General features: G+C 42.3%; 1 protein-coding gene across 1 annotated transcript in view; it reads left to right on the forward strand.

Annotated features, from left to right (window-relative positions):
- The first annotated feature begins 2,051 nt into the window (after positions 1–2,051).
- Positions 2,052–18,985, forward strand: part of LOC148025608 (tryptophan aminotransferase-related protein 3-like) — a 48,664-nt gene continuing 31,730 nt past the window's right edge. Inside the window, exon 1 of the mRNA XM_087692812.1 lies at positions 2,052–2,742. Within this exon, the coding sequence (XP_087548938.1) occupies positions 2,354–2,742 (389 nt within the window). The 5' untranslated portion in view covers positions 2,052–2,353. The remainder of the gene's footprint in view (positions 2,743–18,985) is intronic.

The following is an 18,985-nucleotide window of genomic DNA, read 5'->3' on the forward strand; positions in this document are numbered from 1 at the left end:
AATCATAGCTCTCACTTGTCTTTAAGAAAGTTGCCACTAACTATAGTACTCCTTGCTGTACGTGTACATGTTACCCAAGTAACTAGGGTTTCTAGATTTGAAAGGGAGCTAGATTGGAAAAAGGTAAAGGGAGAAAGGACCAACACTTGATGCTCTGATGCTAATTGTAAAGAGGAGATGGTGTGAGGAGAGAGAGAATGAGTAGATGAGAGAGGGAGGAAGCTATGGTGGGAGCTGAAGGAGAAGGTGAACAATCGATTCTTGATTATACATCGATGTCCTAAACTCTAAACTAAGTCTCTTACATACCCCGGTTAGTGTGACTAGGTATCTAACCCCTAGTTTTTGTGTGTCTTGCTCATTACATATGAATGGAGGCCTAATGAAATACATCAAGAAATCTCATTAGTATATCAAGTTATTGATGATATTTGTTTTTGAGTTACCATAGTCTATGACATGACTTATACTATTGATTTATGATGAGTATACAATCTTGATGAATGTTGCTCTTAGGAATCAACATATGCTTCCACCTTTTAGATGTGGATTTGTAGACTTGATTAACTAACATTCTTGAGATCTTTTCTATGTCTCAAGCATGTATTTATATGCAAATTAATGTCCATTGCAAACTTATCCATAACCAAAATGCAAAAAAATTTATCAAACTATATTAGTTTGTGTAATTTTTAACACATAAACAAATTTAGCAAGCTAAGAGCACACCTGAAAAGAGAGAGGTGATAAAGAAGGTCAAAGATATATGTTTGCTAATTGCACAATCAATCAACAATTTTTAGTTGGTCACTTAAAAAACTAAATGCTCTATACTAAATAAACTAAAGATATGAGGACAACTACAAAACATGGTAGAGATGCTCCATCCACACTAAATGCATATATAGAGAGATGTAGCATGTGTATTTGCAAGCACACATACAAGACCAAGTAATGCGTTGAGATTTTAATGCATAAGAAAGCTATCTAATCAAAAGTATTTCTCTTTGTTGCTTAGCTACCTTGAATTTTGAAAGAGAGAGAGAGAGAGATGGAATACACTAAAAGTATCCTATATGATAGTTATATATAAATAAATATCATAACAATAAAAAACTATAACATTGTATATATAATTTTAGTTATACTTGTAACACATAATGATAATTATATACTTGAAACCATGTAAGTCATAGTTAAACTTTTAAAAACATAACTTTCTAATGAATACGTAGAGAGATCTCTCTTTCTCTCACATTTAACTTTTAGCATACTTGATGAGTTAAAGGTTAATTAAAACACTTTTTGTTACGTAAAGTGTACTCACGAGTCACCTTCATGTGAATATGGATAATAGAAGAATATGGAATATGGATGAATGCTCTCTCGAGCAGCGAGCTGCAAGGAGTGTATTATTGAAACTGGAGAATTTGAAAAGGACAGCAATTTAAAATGATTTGAATTTTATATGAAAAGTTGACAAAGGCATGCCTGATGCAAAGCAAACCAAAAGGAGTCGCCTGGTATGTAATGTAGTGTAGCTGCGACTTAGATTTGTAGGTACGGCGAGCGATTGCCCTATAATTGTAAGCTTTTTTAATATCTACTTTATATTAATTTTTTTTAAAAATTGTAAGCTTCTTTGACGTTTTCAAGAACTTGTGCAATTTGCTTTCTTCCGCCATTCTCTTATTGGTTCCAATTGTTTGGGGAGTTCAGGGGAAAGAATCAAAGGACTACCTTACCTACCTTTCGTTTATTTGCTGGTGAATATAGCCTACTTATTCCCGAACTTTTCTTTTATATGTGCACAGAACCTTTGCCCACAGGATCTTAGGTTCGGACTACCAAATGGTGCTTCGGTGGCTTGGTTGGGGCCCCCGAGCCAAGACTTCTTGGGACTTCGGTGGGCCCGAGGGCCGTGGCTCCCTCCCAATCGCGTTATTATCGCCGTACGTGGGCCTAAATATTCTAAATTATTAAAAAGTGATCGTTCAACGTCGGGATTGACAGAGGAGATGTGACATGTCTGAGAGAGAGGCGAGAGAGAGAGAGAGCCTCTTACGCTTGCCGACTGGTTCTCGCTAATGAGCAGGGTAAGAGTTTCTCTCTCTGTGCCTAGTGTGAGACTCTCTCTCTCTCTCTCTCTCTCTCTCTGTGCCTAAGAAGTGGGCGAAGTTCCAATTCAGTGTGAGAGAGTAGTGTGAGACTCTCTCTCCCTCTCTCTCTCTCTGCCTAAGAAGTGGGCGAACTCAGTGAGAGACTCTCTCTCTCTCTGTGCTCCCTTCCCTCAAACTTCAAATAAGTGGGGGAGCTCAGTGTGTAAGAGTCTCACACACCCACGCACACAAAGATGGCCCCCCCCTCCCTCAAATCAGTCCTCCTGATCTCCTCTCTCGCCCTTAACCTCCTTCTCGTAGTCACGTTGCACCGGTCCCCTTCCTCCTCCCAACCTCCTTCTCCTCGCCTTCATCATCATCACCGCCATCGTCAAGAACAACAACAACAACAACAACAACAACAACAACAACAACGAGAAGGTTACGATGCCGGCTGGTCGCAAGATGCCGCCATGGCTGCCGAGGAAGCTGCTGCATTCGATTGCAATGGACATGGCGATTTATACACGGACACCGTCTCTGACAATGAGACCCTATCAGAGCTCCAATGCGAATGCCACGAGTGCTTCACTGGATCTCACTGTGCCAATGCGGTTCCCGATTGTGATGCAAACGTTGACAGGCAGGCTCTCTCTTTAACCTTTTTCTAGCTTATGTTGGAAAGCAGTGCCAATCTTTTTCTAGTTTACATTGGAAAAGAGTGGTTATGCCTAGTTAAGAGTCCCTTCCTTTGTGCAATTTTTGGGCAAAGATTGTAGCTCTGCATGTATCTACAAGGGTGGTTGTCTTATTTCCCTAAATTAGTAGGGTGTTTACTGTAGAAAATCGCAAATGAATTTCCTGGATGTGATGTGACTATCCGCATAAAGGTGTAATTATCTCTCTTTTTCTCTAATTGGTTTGACAAAGCAGCTGAAAACGAAGATTAACACCCAGGGATGCGAATCCAAGTTTATCATGATTCTAATGGAAATCATGAGATGCTAGATGCATAAAAAGTGACCCTGATTGGTGCAACCTCTAAGGTTCACTTGTGTCCTCTCTATTATTTGAGTTTTGCATCAGTGGCACCAAGTGGCTAATAGTGTGCATGTTCAATAACAACTGAATGATTACAATATGGTTCATATGACGTTGACTGCTTTTCGTTTTTGACATAGTAATGTAAGTGATTACAAAAGACAAAAAGGAAAGAAATTAGACAAGACCTTTGAGGTAAAAAATGCCACGGGCAAGAATACTATGATATTACTTACTACATATGGAACACCTTAGTATCTTCTTGGCAATCATTATATCTTGACAAGGAAGACAAACATTGTCATGTAATTGATTGTCTTGTGTCGCTTGAAAAGAAGATTAGCTGAAGTTGAAGTCAATGTAAAAATGGGAGCAGCAATTTAGAGGTTGATGCTTCTTTGTTATGTGTATATATTATCCCTAGCATCTTTTCTTGGTCCATTCATCACTTCTAGTTTCCTTGAAGAAATTGGGATAGGTTGAGTGTTTTCAGCTCTCAAGGCTTCTATGGAATTCATAAGGCAGTATGCAGGGATTTTTATAAGTTAAGAAGTAGAGAAGACAAACTTGCTCTCACACTTTATTGTGTGAGACAATCTATTGTGAAAATGTTGCATGTTAAGGTCTTTTTGTTACACTTCATGAGGGTTTTGTGTTGAATTAAACATTCAGGGAGGATGGAACATCCCTGTAGTTTAGTATTGTATTTTGGGCTATCATTGGAGTTTGCAAAGTTTGTAGCCCTTGTCATCCACTTGTCACAGAATGGTCGAAGGCCTTGCTGATAGGTTTCTATGTGCTTGATTGCTATGTTATTATTGACAATCAACTCTTTGCCCATTATCTTCTTGGGAAATTTGCAATGGCAAGTATAGCCTCTTAGTGCGATGCTTATTATAAGCCATGGCTACTCATCAGATACTCGTGTATTTTGATGAATCAGTGGAACATACCATTTGTATGACTTACAACTATATGGAGGCAAAATAGTGGACAAATAGCCTTATTCTAATGATTCTTATCTTTTTCCTAAACATGTGCAAAGTGATGTGGCCTGTGATTATGGAAGCTCTGTGTCTATATGGCATAGTTGCTGGTTTGAGAGCTAGTGGTTGGCACTTTGTTTTATGGCCAAGAGTGACTATTTCAGAGGATGTAATACTTGGACATCATTTATCCTATTGACTGGAGAATATAACTTAAGCAAAGTACAATATATTATAGCAAAGGAAGTACTATTTTAGAGGATGCAATAGTTTGACATCTTTTATATCCTATTGGTACATTATATTATAGCATGCCAAACCACATTTTCTGTTGAGATTCCTTCAACCAAAGAAGCCTTGGATGATTATGCTAGCTGAGTTGACGATAAGAGTGAAGACCAAATGACCGAAGTGCTTCATATGGATTCTATATTTTGTTCTTGCAAGCACAAGATTGGAGCACACTTCTTATTGCGAACTCATCATTAGATATGTTTGGAGATGCATTTGATGATTAAGGCAATGCAGGTTTGTTCCCATAGGGCTGCATCTTTGGACATCTTGGATGTCCACCTGCAGTATTGGCCATTTGACCCCATTGACCATCCAATCATTAGCAGTGAATATGTTTTAAAAGTTAGGGTAGTTAACGGGTCTTGTAGTGTGAACTTTCCCCAAGGCTAGGTTGTTCAAGTAGTCCTATGAAAAGAATTCAAAGCTCATTTGTATAGCATTCCTTGTGGCATAGCTTTCAAAAATATTGTTTCCACCTTGCGGTTGCAAAAATGGAAAGGCTGGTTTGGGCCCTTTTTATTTCCCAACACAAGTTTGTGAGGATAACTATGTGAAATTGCGCAGTGTGAATCATGGATCTTGAAAGTTAAGATTGTTTAGTGACTCTGGTCTCTAGTTTATGATTTATTGGTGTATTCCAAAACACAATTTCCACAAAAATGCAAAAGAGTGGGATAGCATAGGAAACACAGATAATACCCGGTCACAGTGATGGGGTATAAAAGGTGCAAAGGGAGTCAATTAGGGTATCCAAAAATTATTGAAGTAAGTCTCTTCACCTTCTGCACAACTTCCATGGCTTTCCTTTCTTCTTTCTCTCTCCTTCTCTAGTCCTCTCTCCTCTTCTTTCTCTTCTCTCCCCCTTTTGCAGTGTTCTTTCTCTTTCTTCTCTCCTTAGTCCTTTTCTTCACAATTGGTATCAAAGCTACAGACTTTGGTTTTTTCTTCCTTTCTTTTCTTCATATCTAGTTCTTCTTTCAAAGCAGGAAACCCTATTTACTCATATACGGCAAATACATGTACAACAATGGAGAACCTTAGGAGTTAGCTGATCCCCATAGGCAGCTTGCAACTTTCTTGAAGGACACATAGGAGCTATGGACATATGTGGAGGTAACAAGGCTATCTTAGTAGGTCATCACTAAATTTTATGCAAATGTTAGGGGTTCTTGGTATAGGAGATCACTACAAGAGGAGCTAGAGGAGGGTAATGCCAGTGCCACTTTTGCTTGATTTATATGAGAGGAGCATGGCAGGATGCATAATAGGTTGATGGTACCATTGTGGATGACATTGAGTTATGGCATGCTCGATTTGGTCATCTTAATTATGATAGTTTGCTTCACCTATAAAGCAAAAATATGGTACTTGATCTCCTTGTGTTAAAAAGCATACTCACAATGTATGTGAAGGTTGTGTACTTGGCAAAATGCATTGTGCTTCGTTTTCCAAAGGTGGATCTATGTGTGCTGTTCACAAATTACAGCTTATGCATAATGATGTTTGTGGATCCATGTGTGTCAAATCCATCAAAGGATACTTGAGCTTTGTTATCTTCATTGATGACATGACTCGTCATTGTTGGGCATATGCTTTGAGGCGCAAATCAGAATTGTTTGCATGCTTTAAAACCTTCTTGGCCTTAGGTGAAAATGGTAGTGGATGCAAGTTGATTACACAACGTATTGATCGAGGAGGGAATACATGTCACGAGAGTTTCATTCTTTTTTGGCTAAAAGGGGCAGCGCACATCAGTGTACTACGCCTTACACACCTCAACAAAATGGTGTGGCTGAAAGAAAAAATTGTACTTTGATGGAAATGGCACGTTGTATGGTTTCACATAATAAGTTGCTCCCAAAGTTTTTGCTTGATGCTATTATGTGTGTAATGTATTTGTTGAACCATGGCATATAGTTTATTGCAGTTGAGGGGAGCATTATTTTGCAACAGTCTAAGTACATTGGGCAGCTTCTTGAGCATTTTTAGATGCAAGACTACAAACCTATCTCTACTCCAGTTAAGATAGGCCGCATGTTTACATTGAAGATGTAGGATATGCATTTGATGCTTCTCTTTATCAGCAGGTTGGTGGGCTGGTTATTATATTTGTGTAACACATGGCAGGATATTCAGTATGGGGTCTCTTAGTTGGCATGATTTATGCACAGCCCTAGTACGATATATTGACAAGCAGTTAAATGTGTCATTTATTATCTCAAAGCCACTTAGACATTGTGCCTTTTTTATCCTAAAGGCAAATCTCTTTGCTTGCATGCATTCATAGACAGTGATTGGGTTGGTTGTTTTGACATGAGGGTGACCACTATTGGTAATTGTTTCATGCTTGGTGATTCATGTGTTTCTTGGTTGAGCAAGAAGTAGTCTATAGTGGCCATATCTAGCTGTGAAGTTGAATATATGGCAACATTTATAGCTACATTGGAATGTATATGGCTCAGATGCCTTTTGGTCGATCTAAGTTTGGGACAGTGGTCACCAACTTTGAAACTAGCCTTTCTTCTCAGAGAGGGTGATAAAACCTGACCAATCACTTAATTACAACAATTAATCAATAAACATAACTGAAATGCACACATCATCATCATAATCTTGGATATTGGACATCCTCTTGGCGCCCCTTTCGGTATTTCTTTAACTTTAATTACTAATGGATTGAGTATAAGCTGAGATTCCACAATCTCCTTGGCTGATCCAAAAGCCCCTTGTTGTCAAACAATCAGCAAGCAATTGGGGCCGATTGCCCCTTGATTTTCACCAAGGACTTGCTCTAATGGAACCACTAGTTGGCCAAATGCTGCCCCAATTCCCAATGGATGAGATGGCATTTGAAATCCTTGACAATTCCTGAATTTCAGGTGCTAATTTCAGTGTAGGATGCCCTTGACTGATGGCACGGGTCCCAAGGTGGCTGCTAAACTCTCATTTTTGCAGAAATATAGGGTTTGCAGTAAAAATTCTCTTGCTGTCCACCAAATCTAGCTGTGAACTTCTCTAAATGGTTGAGAAACACTGAGAATGACTAAACACAAGCTCGAGAATGTGAGAGAATGCTGAAAGGAGAGAGGAATGAGATTCTTCATGAGAAAATGCTAGAATTTGCTTGCTGCCATGTTTAGATTGCATTAAATGTAGTCGCCTACTGTCTCAAGTCTCATAAATGCTGTCGTTTGATTAGTCAAGCTGTCACCAGCCCTTGGAGAGGGTCTCTTTGTTGTTGCTTGCCTCTTGGGGCCTTGCAATGGTTATTACTTGCAACTAGAGCTGATTTCTACATGGGAAAATGGATTAGCAACATTCTCTCTCTCATAGCTTGCCAACATTGAATGGCTCTTCACCAGCCCAAAAACGTTTTTCTTAGTTGCACGGGTATTTTTGCTAAGTAGCAACCTTCTAACCCCATTTTCCAGCAATTTTTAGTTAGAATTAAATAATTCTGAAAATTGATTTCAGCCATTTTGACTTTCCCAAAATTAAATGTGCCATCCATAATTAAATTGGCTAGGCCATTTGCAACTTGGAGTGGTCTCCAATTTTAACTGACCCTCAGACTGGTATTAATTAACTAATTAATGCTAATCCCAAGTGTCATCATTGACAATTAATGGCTAATTAATTTTCCTAGGCTTAGAATTGACACCAAGTAATAACCAAAGCCTAGCTAGCATAACTTGTCACAACTTTTGCCTTTGTCATCCATTGACTCCTCGGGGTCCTTGGCCATCAATCATGAAATTACTGCCATGTGCAACACATTTGCTTTATAACCTTGCACATTTGATTATTAAATTAATCAAATGTTACTAGCAAGATTAAAGCATTTAAAAATTTTCATGTCCCCATGATAGAACTCCCCCTTGAAATCCTTGCAATTGTCCTCTATTGCATTGCATTGTGTCAAAGCAAAAGCATATTGCATTGGAATTTCCAAAAGGCATCATAGTTGCAACATTGGCCACTATTGTCCAACCATGCCATATGCCCAAAACTTGCTGAAAATTTCCACAGCATAAACATGACATAAAATTGAGATTCAGTCCATACAGAACTGTTGTTAGAAGCCCATTGGATGCATCCATACATAACTCATGTTTCTCAACCGTTTTGACTTCACAACCATAGTAAAGCATAAATTCAGCATAAACTATGGCTGAAATTGTCAGTGGCATTAACTAACATGTTGCTGTCCATGAAACCAGCTGTTAACCATTGAAAATTGAGCATAATCTGATCATAAACTGATCTGAAAATTGGTCACTAACTGCTGCAAATGTGATTCCAAGCTGATCACAAATTGATGTTGGGAATAAAGGCCCTCGTGCCTTTTAAATGTGCTCGGGTGTGAACACACCCTTAGCACTTGTACTTTCATCTATATATATATCTATCTAAAAACCTAAAGTGGTACACTCGCCATTGTACCCAAAAATCGTGTTCACTCTCCTGACTACTCTACACTCTCTCTCACTCTCTCTGTTGCTAGCAAGCATTGCGTGTCTTGATCTTCGCGCTTTCTGTCACTACAAACTGGTATCAGAGAGTTGGTTATAATGTTCGCGTTTCCAAGGAGTGTCAGGTCGCAGCACTTGACAAGTGAGCCAGAAGGAGTGCATATTTCTCGAGGAGAAGCGCAGGCAGGCGTAAGTCAACGAGCAGTCGACTGGTTGGGTGAATAGGCAACTGCTTGACGAGCATTTGACGAGCGTGCGATGGGCTGGGCGAGCAGGCAATGGCCTGGCAAGCAAGCGACAAACGGGGCATGACTAGCAACGAATTGCAAGCGACCAAGACCAGGGCGGTGGACTGGACAGGCTGCGATGGGCGATCCGACGGGACAGATTGCGATGTGCTCGACAGAACAGAATTGGACAATCTCACTTAGAAATTGCAAAATCAGTGCACATTTGCTCGGGAATATTTGGGGTTTTTCACATTTTAGTGAATTTTTTTCAATTTCATTGGAATTTGTGCACACCGGACCCGAAAAATTTGGGGATTTGTCTATATTTGATGTGAGCAAGACACAACAGTGATATTTGTCTCAGAATTGCAGGAATTTGTGATATTTTGCCTCCGACATTTGGGGCTTTTCATGTACATGCAAAAAATTGGGTTGAAATTTACCCAATTTCTCAACATTGATGCACATTGAACCCTGTGCAATTTGGGGCTTTTGCTGTGTGGGCGAAATTTATGCACCATTTGGTCATTTTATGTACATGTGGGTTTAATTCCATGCAATTTGGACACCTAGCACTTGGAAAATTTTGGGGGTTTTGCTGAAATTGCTCTATTTTGGCAAAATTGGCCTGCTCTATGCATGCCAGAGACAGTGCAGATGTATGGTTGATGCTTTGAGCAAAAATATTTGGGGCTTTTGACCATGCATGTCAAATTTTATGCCCATGGGTACATGTACAACATAAATTGCAGCTAAAATCTGGGACTTCTCATGTAATGTGATGTATTTGCCCTTGGAACAGTTGTAATCAGTTGTGGAATGCTGTAGTACATGGTTTGGTGCTTCTGAAAATTTACTTACAGATCTGAAATTTCTGCTTCTACGTGCTCATTTATTGCTGGTTGGTACTTGTTTGTACATTGGTCACTTGTGTGACAGTTTGGGCCTGTATTTGCTGAATTTCTGGTCACATTTGGGCTGAAAATCATGGCTGGCAGCAGTGACAACAATAATCTCATGCACATAAAGCTTGAAGGAGTACATAACTTTGCAGTGTGGCAAAAACAGTGCTACAATATCCTGTTGTAGAAGAAGCAAGCAAAGCCGATTAAGACCAAGGGGGGAAAGCCCGCAGATATGGAACAGGATATCGAGCTTGCACGCTCAACCATTGAGCTATCGATTTCTGATGCCTTGCAGTTTAACATTGAAGGTTTGGATTCTACACATGCTATTTGCACTTGACTTGGAGAACTGTATGCACAAATAAGTGCTGAAAGCAAAGTGTATTGGCTGAAAAAGCTTATGGATTTGCGTATGAAAGAGGGTACAACAATGTCTACTCACTTGAGTGAGTTTAACTCCAGTTTCAGCCAGCTCGTTGCTTTGAAGTTCTTGATTGATGAAGAATTTAAGGCTTTGTTCTTGCTTTGCACTCTTCCAGAGAGTTGGGATACATTCAGGACTACTATGAGCAATTCTAATGCGATTCTTTTGTATGCTGATGTAGAGAGTGCTCTACTCATGGAAGAAATGAATCGGCAGAACAATGCATTCAGTAAGTTTTCCAATGCTTTGCATACTAGGGGCAGATCACAGTAGAAAGACAAATCTGATAGCAAGGGACGCAGTAAATCACGTGGCAAAGATGTTGAATGCCATCATTGTGGCAGGAAGGGTCACTTTAAACGTGACTGCTACAAATGGAAGAAAGAGAAAGGAAAAGGCAAGAAGACAGATGATAGCAAGGAAGAAAAGAAAGAGAGTTAGCCTAAGAAGAGCAGTGTCAAAATTGAAGAGGTAAATGTAGTTACTCATGACAGTGATAGTGGGAATGACGTACTCTTTCTCTTCACACTTTGGTGCACATGCTTTACTTGTAGATACATATGATGACATCCATACTTGGATTCTCGATTCGGGTGCTTCTTTTCATTTCACCCCTCATCGTGAGTGGTTCTCTGTCTATATAGGGGGTCGACATGGTGTTGTCCATCTTGGGAACAACTATACATGTGACATTGCAAGTATTGACAGTGTGTAGTTGTAGTTTCACCAAGGTTCTGTCTTTACACTTCAGCATGTACGGCATGTACCTCAGCTCAAGAAGAGCTTGATTAGCACAGGGTGGCTAGATGACGATGGATTTCATACCACCTTTGGTGATGGGAAGTTGAAGATTTGTAAGGGATCTAGAGTGATTGTTGCCAGAGGTTGTAAAAGTGATACCTTGTATCCTCTCCATGTATCTAGTGTGAGTGATCATGTTGTTGCCGTGACCGAGTAGCCAAGTGTTTATTTGTGGCATGGCCGGTTGGGACACGAGTCAAATTGGAATGAAAGTGCTCTCTCGTTTGGGTTACTTGACTTGTCTTCGTTATGCTGATTTTGAGCATTGTGATCATTGTGTTTAATCTTCGCTCTGACAATGGTGGGGAATATGTGTCCAAGGCCTTTCAAGCATTTTGTGACAGCAAATGGATCAAGAGGGAGCTCACTGCCCCTCATAATCCACCTCAAAATGGCATTGCAAAGCGTATGAATCGGACCATATAGAATAAGGTCCGTACGATGCTATCTCATGTTGCATTAGCCCATGGTTTTTGGACAGAGGCTATTATGACAGACGTACACTTGATTTGTTAATACTGATTTGCAGGCTGAAATGCCAGGACACCAAGTTGAAAATGCTCAATAGCCAGCAAACAATGATCATTGGGTTAGGAGATCATCTAGGGCTACTAGACAACCTAATAGATTCATTCTTGGTGCAAACAATGTGGCTGATTATGTCATGTTGACAGATTGTGGTGAACCGTCTTGCTTCAAGGAAGCAATGGACAGACATGACAGCAAGAAATTGTCAGAGTGCAGCGATGCGGAAGCGTAGGACAAAGACTGAGAGAGCGTGAACACAGAGAGAAGAGAGAGAGAAAAGGAGATAGTGTAAACGTAGAAAATCTGCAGTGTAGTATGCTGTATAGAGTGCAGAAATATACACCGGGGCAGAGGAAATATCTGCGTGTGTCTCTGACTTGATGACTTGATCTCCATCCCAAGCATAGTCTGTGTCTCAGCCAACAGATCTCAAGATCAGAATCTGAATAATGTGTCAACAATGTGCTGGAGGACTGCTATATACAGTAGAAAGAAAAGGCATAAAAATGACCAGGTCGGCTGCATTAAATGCAGTTGATTGCAATAAAATAATACCAAATAATTATTCGACTGTACTGTCCAACTGCAGACTGCCATGTGGCACTTGCGCAGACTGCTGATGTGGTTGCTGACGTGGCACTGTATTGCTTGCTGCTGACGTGTCCTTTGCCGTACGCTGTACACTGTTGTACCAAATCCTAACTATGCAGAAACCCTAACACAGCTTGTCCAGGGGATGACTCTATCTCTAACATCCCCTCTCAGATCTTGGACGAGGCATCAGGCTGAGGGATTTGGAATGTTGACAAAGGAAAGCCTGGGAAAGCGCCTTCATGAATAAATCTGCAAGATTATCCTCCGTCTTGCAATACTCCACATCAATGGTCCCATCATAAGCTTCTCCCAAATGAAGTGATACTGGATCTCAATGTGCTTTGTCCGGGCATGGAATATAGGATTCTGCACCAAGACAATGCAACTCTCATTGAGTAGAACGAGTTTGGGGGCAGCCAAGCTCCTCCAACAATCGTCGAAGCCACACAACCTCACATGTGGTGGAAGACGCAGCCCGATACTCCGCCTAGAAGAAAGGGCTACGGTGGGCTGCTTCTTGCTACTCCAAGAGATAACACTTGTACCCAAGGTAAAACAATAGCCTGTAGTAGACCACTAATGGTCGACATCACCAGTCCAATCCGAGTCGCTCCAACATGCAAGAACAAGATCGGAAGCATCTATACCTGCTGGATAAGAAATTCCTAAGTTAGAGGTCCCCCTCAAATACTGAAGAATCCTCAGGGCAGCATGCCAATGTACCTATTTGGGTTTACTCATGAACCCTGCCAAAAGACCCACAGCAAAACAAAGATCAATACGAGTGTGGAGAAGCCAAATCAAGGATCCAATCAACTGACGGTAGCAGGAAGCATCCGTCAAGGGAGAATCTGAGTGTGAAGTGGTCTTCTAGTTCGGATCCGTAGGAGTAGTAATGGTCCGACAAGTCACCATCTCAAAAGTCACAAAGAGCTCCTAAATGTATCTCTGCTAAGAGATGAAAATCCCCCTCTGAGACTGATAAATTTCGTGACCTAAGAAGAAATGAAGAAGCCCCAAATCTGTCATCTCTAACGTCTGATGTAAAGTTGTCTTGGTCTCTCAGACCTTTTGTGCATGATTCCCTGTCAGAATCAAATCATCAACATACAACACAAACAACACACGACCAACCTCGAAAGTGTGCACATAAAGCTGCGGATCGGCCTTGGAGCGCCCATATCCCAACTTCGACCGAAGAAACGAGTTAATCTTCTTGTTCCATGTACGTAGAGCTTGCTTGAGACCATACACGGCCTTCTTCAACCTATAGACTTTCCCATCCGAGGATCCAAAGCCAGGAGGCTGCTCATTAATAGCCTCCAACTTGGCTTCCATAGCCTTTCACCAATGGTCAGACTGCAAAGCCTCCTTCACTAAAGTGGGCTCACGATCCTGCATAACACGGGTCATCAAACAATAGCTAGAGCAAACAAGCTCCGTAGAATGTGCCTGATTCCTTCGTGACCTCCGTGGTCTATCCTACGGTTCCCACTCCTCAGGGACCCCCTCGATCCCTGAATCTCAGAGTGTGTCATGGGCCCAACGAGGAGGAGGATGAACCTCTCCCCGTCGCTCTCCATTTGTTGAAAACTCGGGTACATCCACTGGCAGAAGCTCCTCAGGGGTGGCCGGTGGAAGGGAAGACTCTAAATCCGAAGAAAAATCTCCATTAAGAGGCTCTGGCTCCAAAGGAACTGTCTCGGGAGCCCAACTCTCCCCCTGGATCTCCAAGGACGGGGTGCTCCTCACCTCCCTCTGTGGCCGGAACTTCCACGAACCGCACATCTCAGCTCGTGTAGACATCCTGCTTGACGAGATCAAACAGATGATAACCTTGGGACTAGGAGCTGTAGCCAACAAAAACCTGTCATCGGGAAGCCGCCTCGAACTTGTCATGCCGTGTCTTCGGGATGTGCTCATAAGCGTCACACCCAAAGATCCTGAAATAAGAGACATCAGGCTTCGTTCCAAAGTAAGCCTTAAAAGGTGTCATCCTGGCAACGGCCGAAGTGGGAGATCGATTGAGGATGTGAACTGCGGTAGCCACTGCCTGGGCCCATAGAAATTGAGGTGTCTGTCGGTGCTTCATCATGGTGTGCGCCATCTCGATCACACTTCGGTTCTTCCGCTTCAAAATGCCATTCTCTTGGGGAGTGTTGGTGTTAGCAAACTCTTGGTGAATGCCTCTGTCTACACAAAAACGAGCAAACTCATTAGACATAAATTCACCTCCCTTGTCTGAATGCAAGGTCTTCAGTCACCGGCCAGATCGGTTCTCCTAAAAAAGAAGCCAATCCTTGAAGTGAGAGAAAGCCTCCGACTTCAAAGTCAAGAAATAGGCCCATGTCATCTTGCTGTAGTTATCTATGATCAACATGAAGTACAAGCTTCCCTTCAAGGGCTCGGTCCTCATCGGGCCACAAAGATCCGTAGATACAAGCTCCATGGGTGAAGTAGACCGCCTAGAAGCTTTGTTGGGAATCACATCCCGATGCAGTTTTCCACGAAGGTAGGAGACACATGGCTGATAGCTCACCACTATGTCCGGCAGGCAATCCTTGAACAAATGACTCTCGCGATGTCTTCCGAAGGTACTCGTAGTTCAGGTGGCTAAATCGAGCATGCCGTAGCTTGGACTGTGTGTGAGAGGTAAGAAGAAGAGAAGTAAGAGCTGTAGAAAACTTCAATTTGTAGATGCCATTCTCCTCATACCTTGCAGAGAGAACCTTTCTTCATCCACGATCAAGGACTCGAACAGTATCACTGTCAAACTCCACCAAGAGGCCAAGAGCACAAATCTTATGGACCGAAAGTAAATGATATCCCAAGCTTGGCACATGTAACACCTCGGAAGTGTGGGTACCACCACGTCCATCTGGAATAAGCTGCATCTCACCCCACGCAGTAGTAGACACAGAAGAGCTGTCTCCAATGAGAATCTGCCCACGCGAAGGTCGCAAATGGGCAACACCAACGGGAGGAGTCGTGTGCTAGGAGGCACCACTGTTCACGATCCACTCATGAGCTTGGGGAGCTGCCATCGCAGCATCAGAAGTCTTCGGTGTAGAGTCCTCAATGACTGCTAAGTGTAGAAAAGCAGCTGATGAGGGTACAGCCATCACTCTAGAATCCTTCGTGTCCTTCTTCTTGGTGTTCGTCTTGTCTCTGTTGGGGCAATCATTCTTCCAATGACCGGTCTTACCACAAGTATGGCAAGTCGATTCCTTCTCCTTGTCCTTCTTGGATTTGTCCTCCTTCTTTTGGTCCTTCCCCTTCTTCTGAGAGGCTTGACCAACCAAAGCCTCCGCTTTGGAAGCATTTTGTCCCTTCAATTGTTCCTCTTGGTCCAAGACCATAGGAACCAACTCTTCCACCGAAGAGTCGACTCTCGCCTTGATGCAATAAGGGCGGAATAAAAGGTACCGAATCGTAGGGGCAATTGGGACAGTAAAGTGATTGCCATGTCTTTGGAGAAAATAGGCTTCCTCGCATTTTGAACCTGCATCTGATGCTGTTGAAGCTTGTTGATGTGTTCTTGAAGCGAAGAAGACTTATTCACGGACAAGGTCCGCATCTGCACCTCCAAAGAAACCCGCTTCATCAGGGTCATCCGGTTGTACATCTGGTCGAGCTCCAGCCATATCTCTCGAGCCACCGTCAAATGCTCGATGTGAGCTATCATGGTTGTAGTGCAAGACAGAAATAGAAAAGATCGAATCCTGGCATTCAATTTGTCCCAATGAGACTGGGCCTTGGTCAACTCCACACGAGCATTGGAAGAGAGTTTGGATTCATCCCTCATCGAGGTCCTGTTAATCTCCTCCATCACCAATTCTGCCAAATCATAAGACTCCAAAATGGCCAACATCATCACCCGCCAGATGTGGTAATTGCCACCATCAAGCTTGTGATCCGATGGAAGAGCCGGCAGGGCAGGCACCTTCTTGTCCATGATCACTTGAAAATCAGTCTTTGTAGACATTTCAACTGCAATGCCTGCACAAATGCAAAATCAGCCCCCTCTGACTGTGTAAATGCAGCCTTCTAGGGGTGGTTCCTCCGCTACCCAAACCTTCTTCACTCGCCGGAGGTGATAAAAAGGTAAAATCTGCAATGGAAGGCCTCAAATGCAGCCTTCCTCCCCTTCAAACAGCAATAACTTGCAGCAAATTCACCAATTGGACTCCTTTCCCGCATGCCCACTCTCGCTTTAGCCTTGATCCGATATGCAGCCCTCCCACTCGCCCTCGAATCCTAGAAGCGCAGTCTTGTGTCGCGCTGAAATCTCCTCTTCAGATAGGTTCAGCCCTTAGTCAGTCCATCTTCAACGCTCTGACACCATGTCAGAGTGCAGCGATGCAGAAGCGTAGGACAAAGACTGAGAGAGAGTGAACACAGAGAGAAGATAGAGAGAAAAGGAGAGAGTGTAAACACAGAAAATCTGCAGTGTAGTATGCTGTATAAGAGTGCAGAAATATACACGGGGGCAGTGTAGTATGTTGTATAAGAGTGCAGAAATATACACGGGGGCAGAGGAAATTCTGCATGTGTCTCCGACTTGATGACCTCGATCTCTGTCAGCCCGAGCACAGTCTGTCTCAGTCAACACATCTCAAGATTAGAATCTGAATAATGTATCAACAATGTGTTGGAGGACTGCTATATAAAGTAGAAAGAAAAGGCATAAAAACGACCAGTTCGCCGACGACAATAAAATAATGCCAAATAACTGTCCGACTGCAGGCTGCCATGTGGCACCTGCGCAGATTGCTGACATGGCTGCTGACGTGGCACTATACTGCCTGTTGCTGACGTGTCCTTTGCTGTACGCTGTACACTATTGTACCAAACCCTAACTATGCAGAAACCCTAACACAGTCTGTCCAAGGGATGACTCTATCTCTAACAAAAATGGTATAAAGCCATGTTGTCAGAAATGGAATCTCTTGAGAAAAATGGCACTTGGGACTTGGTGCAGTTGCCTAAGGGGCAGAAAACACTTCCATGCAAATGGGTTTACAAGATGAAGGTCACTTCTGGTTCCTCACCAAAGTACAAAGCAAGATTGGTTGTGAAGGGGTACAAGTAAGAACACGGAATTGACTTTGATGAGATCTTCTCTCCTGTAGTCAAGATGACTACATTGAGAACCATTTTGGGCTTGGTTGCAGCTGAAGATATGGAGCTCATACAGATGGATGTAAAGACTACATTCTTACATGGTGATCTGCATGAAGACATATATATATATGCAGCAGCCTAAAGGGTTTGTGGAGAAAGGGAAAGAGAAGATGGTATGTAAAATCAAAAGGAGTTTGTATGGGCTGAAACAAGCACCAAGAGAATGATATCATAAGTTTGATACATTTATGCAATCTCAAGGTTTCCATAGAAATCAAGTGGATCACTGCTTGTACACCAAAAAGGCAACAGATGGGTAGCCTGATTATCTTTGTTACCTGATTATCTTGGTTCTGTATGTTGATGACATGCTGATTGCTTGCAGGGATACTCATGCCTTGGACTCACTGAAGCAAAGTCTTCATGTGGCAGCTTTGACATGAAGGATCTTGGTGATGCAAATCACATTCTTGGCATGCGAATACTCAGAGATAGGTCAAAAGGAATACTTAGAGATAGGTCAAAAGGACTACTCTATCTATCTCAGCAGGAGTATATCTCCAAGGTTTTGCAGCGTTTCAATATGGAGGGGGGGAAAACGATTGGTGTTTCATTGCCTCCATATGTGAAACTTAGTACAGAGGACAGCCCTACATCCGATGATGAGACGGCTGAAATGGCCAAGATACCATATGCTTCAGATGTTGACAGTTTGATGTATGCTATGGTTGCTACATGTCGTGACATTGATGTATGCTATGGTTGTTACTCGTCCTAACATTGCCTTTGTAGTGGGAGTGGTTAGCAGATACATGGCAAACCCTGGTAAAAAGCATTGGGAAGCAGTGAAAGGTATTATAAGATACCTCAAAGGCACAAAGGAGTTATGCATCTGCTTTGGAAAGCAGAAGGTATCTGTCGGTGGCTTTATGGATGTCATGCAGATTGCAGAAAGTCCACTTCTGGGTATGTGTTTACCTTCACAGGAGGAGCAGTCTCTTGGATCTCCAGGCTACAAAAGTGTGTTGCATTGTCTACTACAGAGGCAGTGTATGTGGCTGCCATTGAGGCATGCAAGGAGGCTTTATGGCTTTCACGTTTGGTGGGAGAGCTTGGCATTACAGAGTTACCTGTTCTCCATTGTGGTAGTCAGAGTGCTATCATGCTAGCACGGAATCCTGTCTTTCATGCAAAGACGAAGCACATATAGGTGAAGTACCACTTCATTAGAGATGTACTTGACAGCAAGAGCATTGAGCTTGTCAAAGTGCATACAAATGATAATCCTGCAGATCTTCTCACGAAGGGTCTTCCAATCAGAGCGGTTTGCTCATTGCCGACAGATGATGGGAGTTGGATAGATATATGTATTTCAGCTTTGTACATACCTAGACTTAGCTGATTTTTTTCTCCTCTTAAGACACATTGCCTTTAGGTGGGAGGTTGTTGGGAATAAAGGCCCTCGTGTCTTTTAAATGCGCTGAGGT

Source organism: Lygodium microphyllum, chromosome 14 (assembly GCF_053477565.2).
Source record: "Lygodium microphyllum isolate KBCC chromosome 14, Lygodium_microphyllum_v1.1.10, whole genome shotgun sequence".
Lineage (NCBI taxonomy): Eukaryota > Viridiplantae > Streptophyta > Polypodiopsida > Schizaeales > Lygodiaceae > Lygodium > Lygodium microphyllum.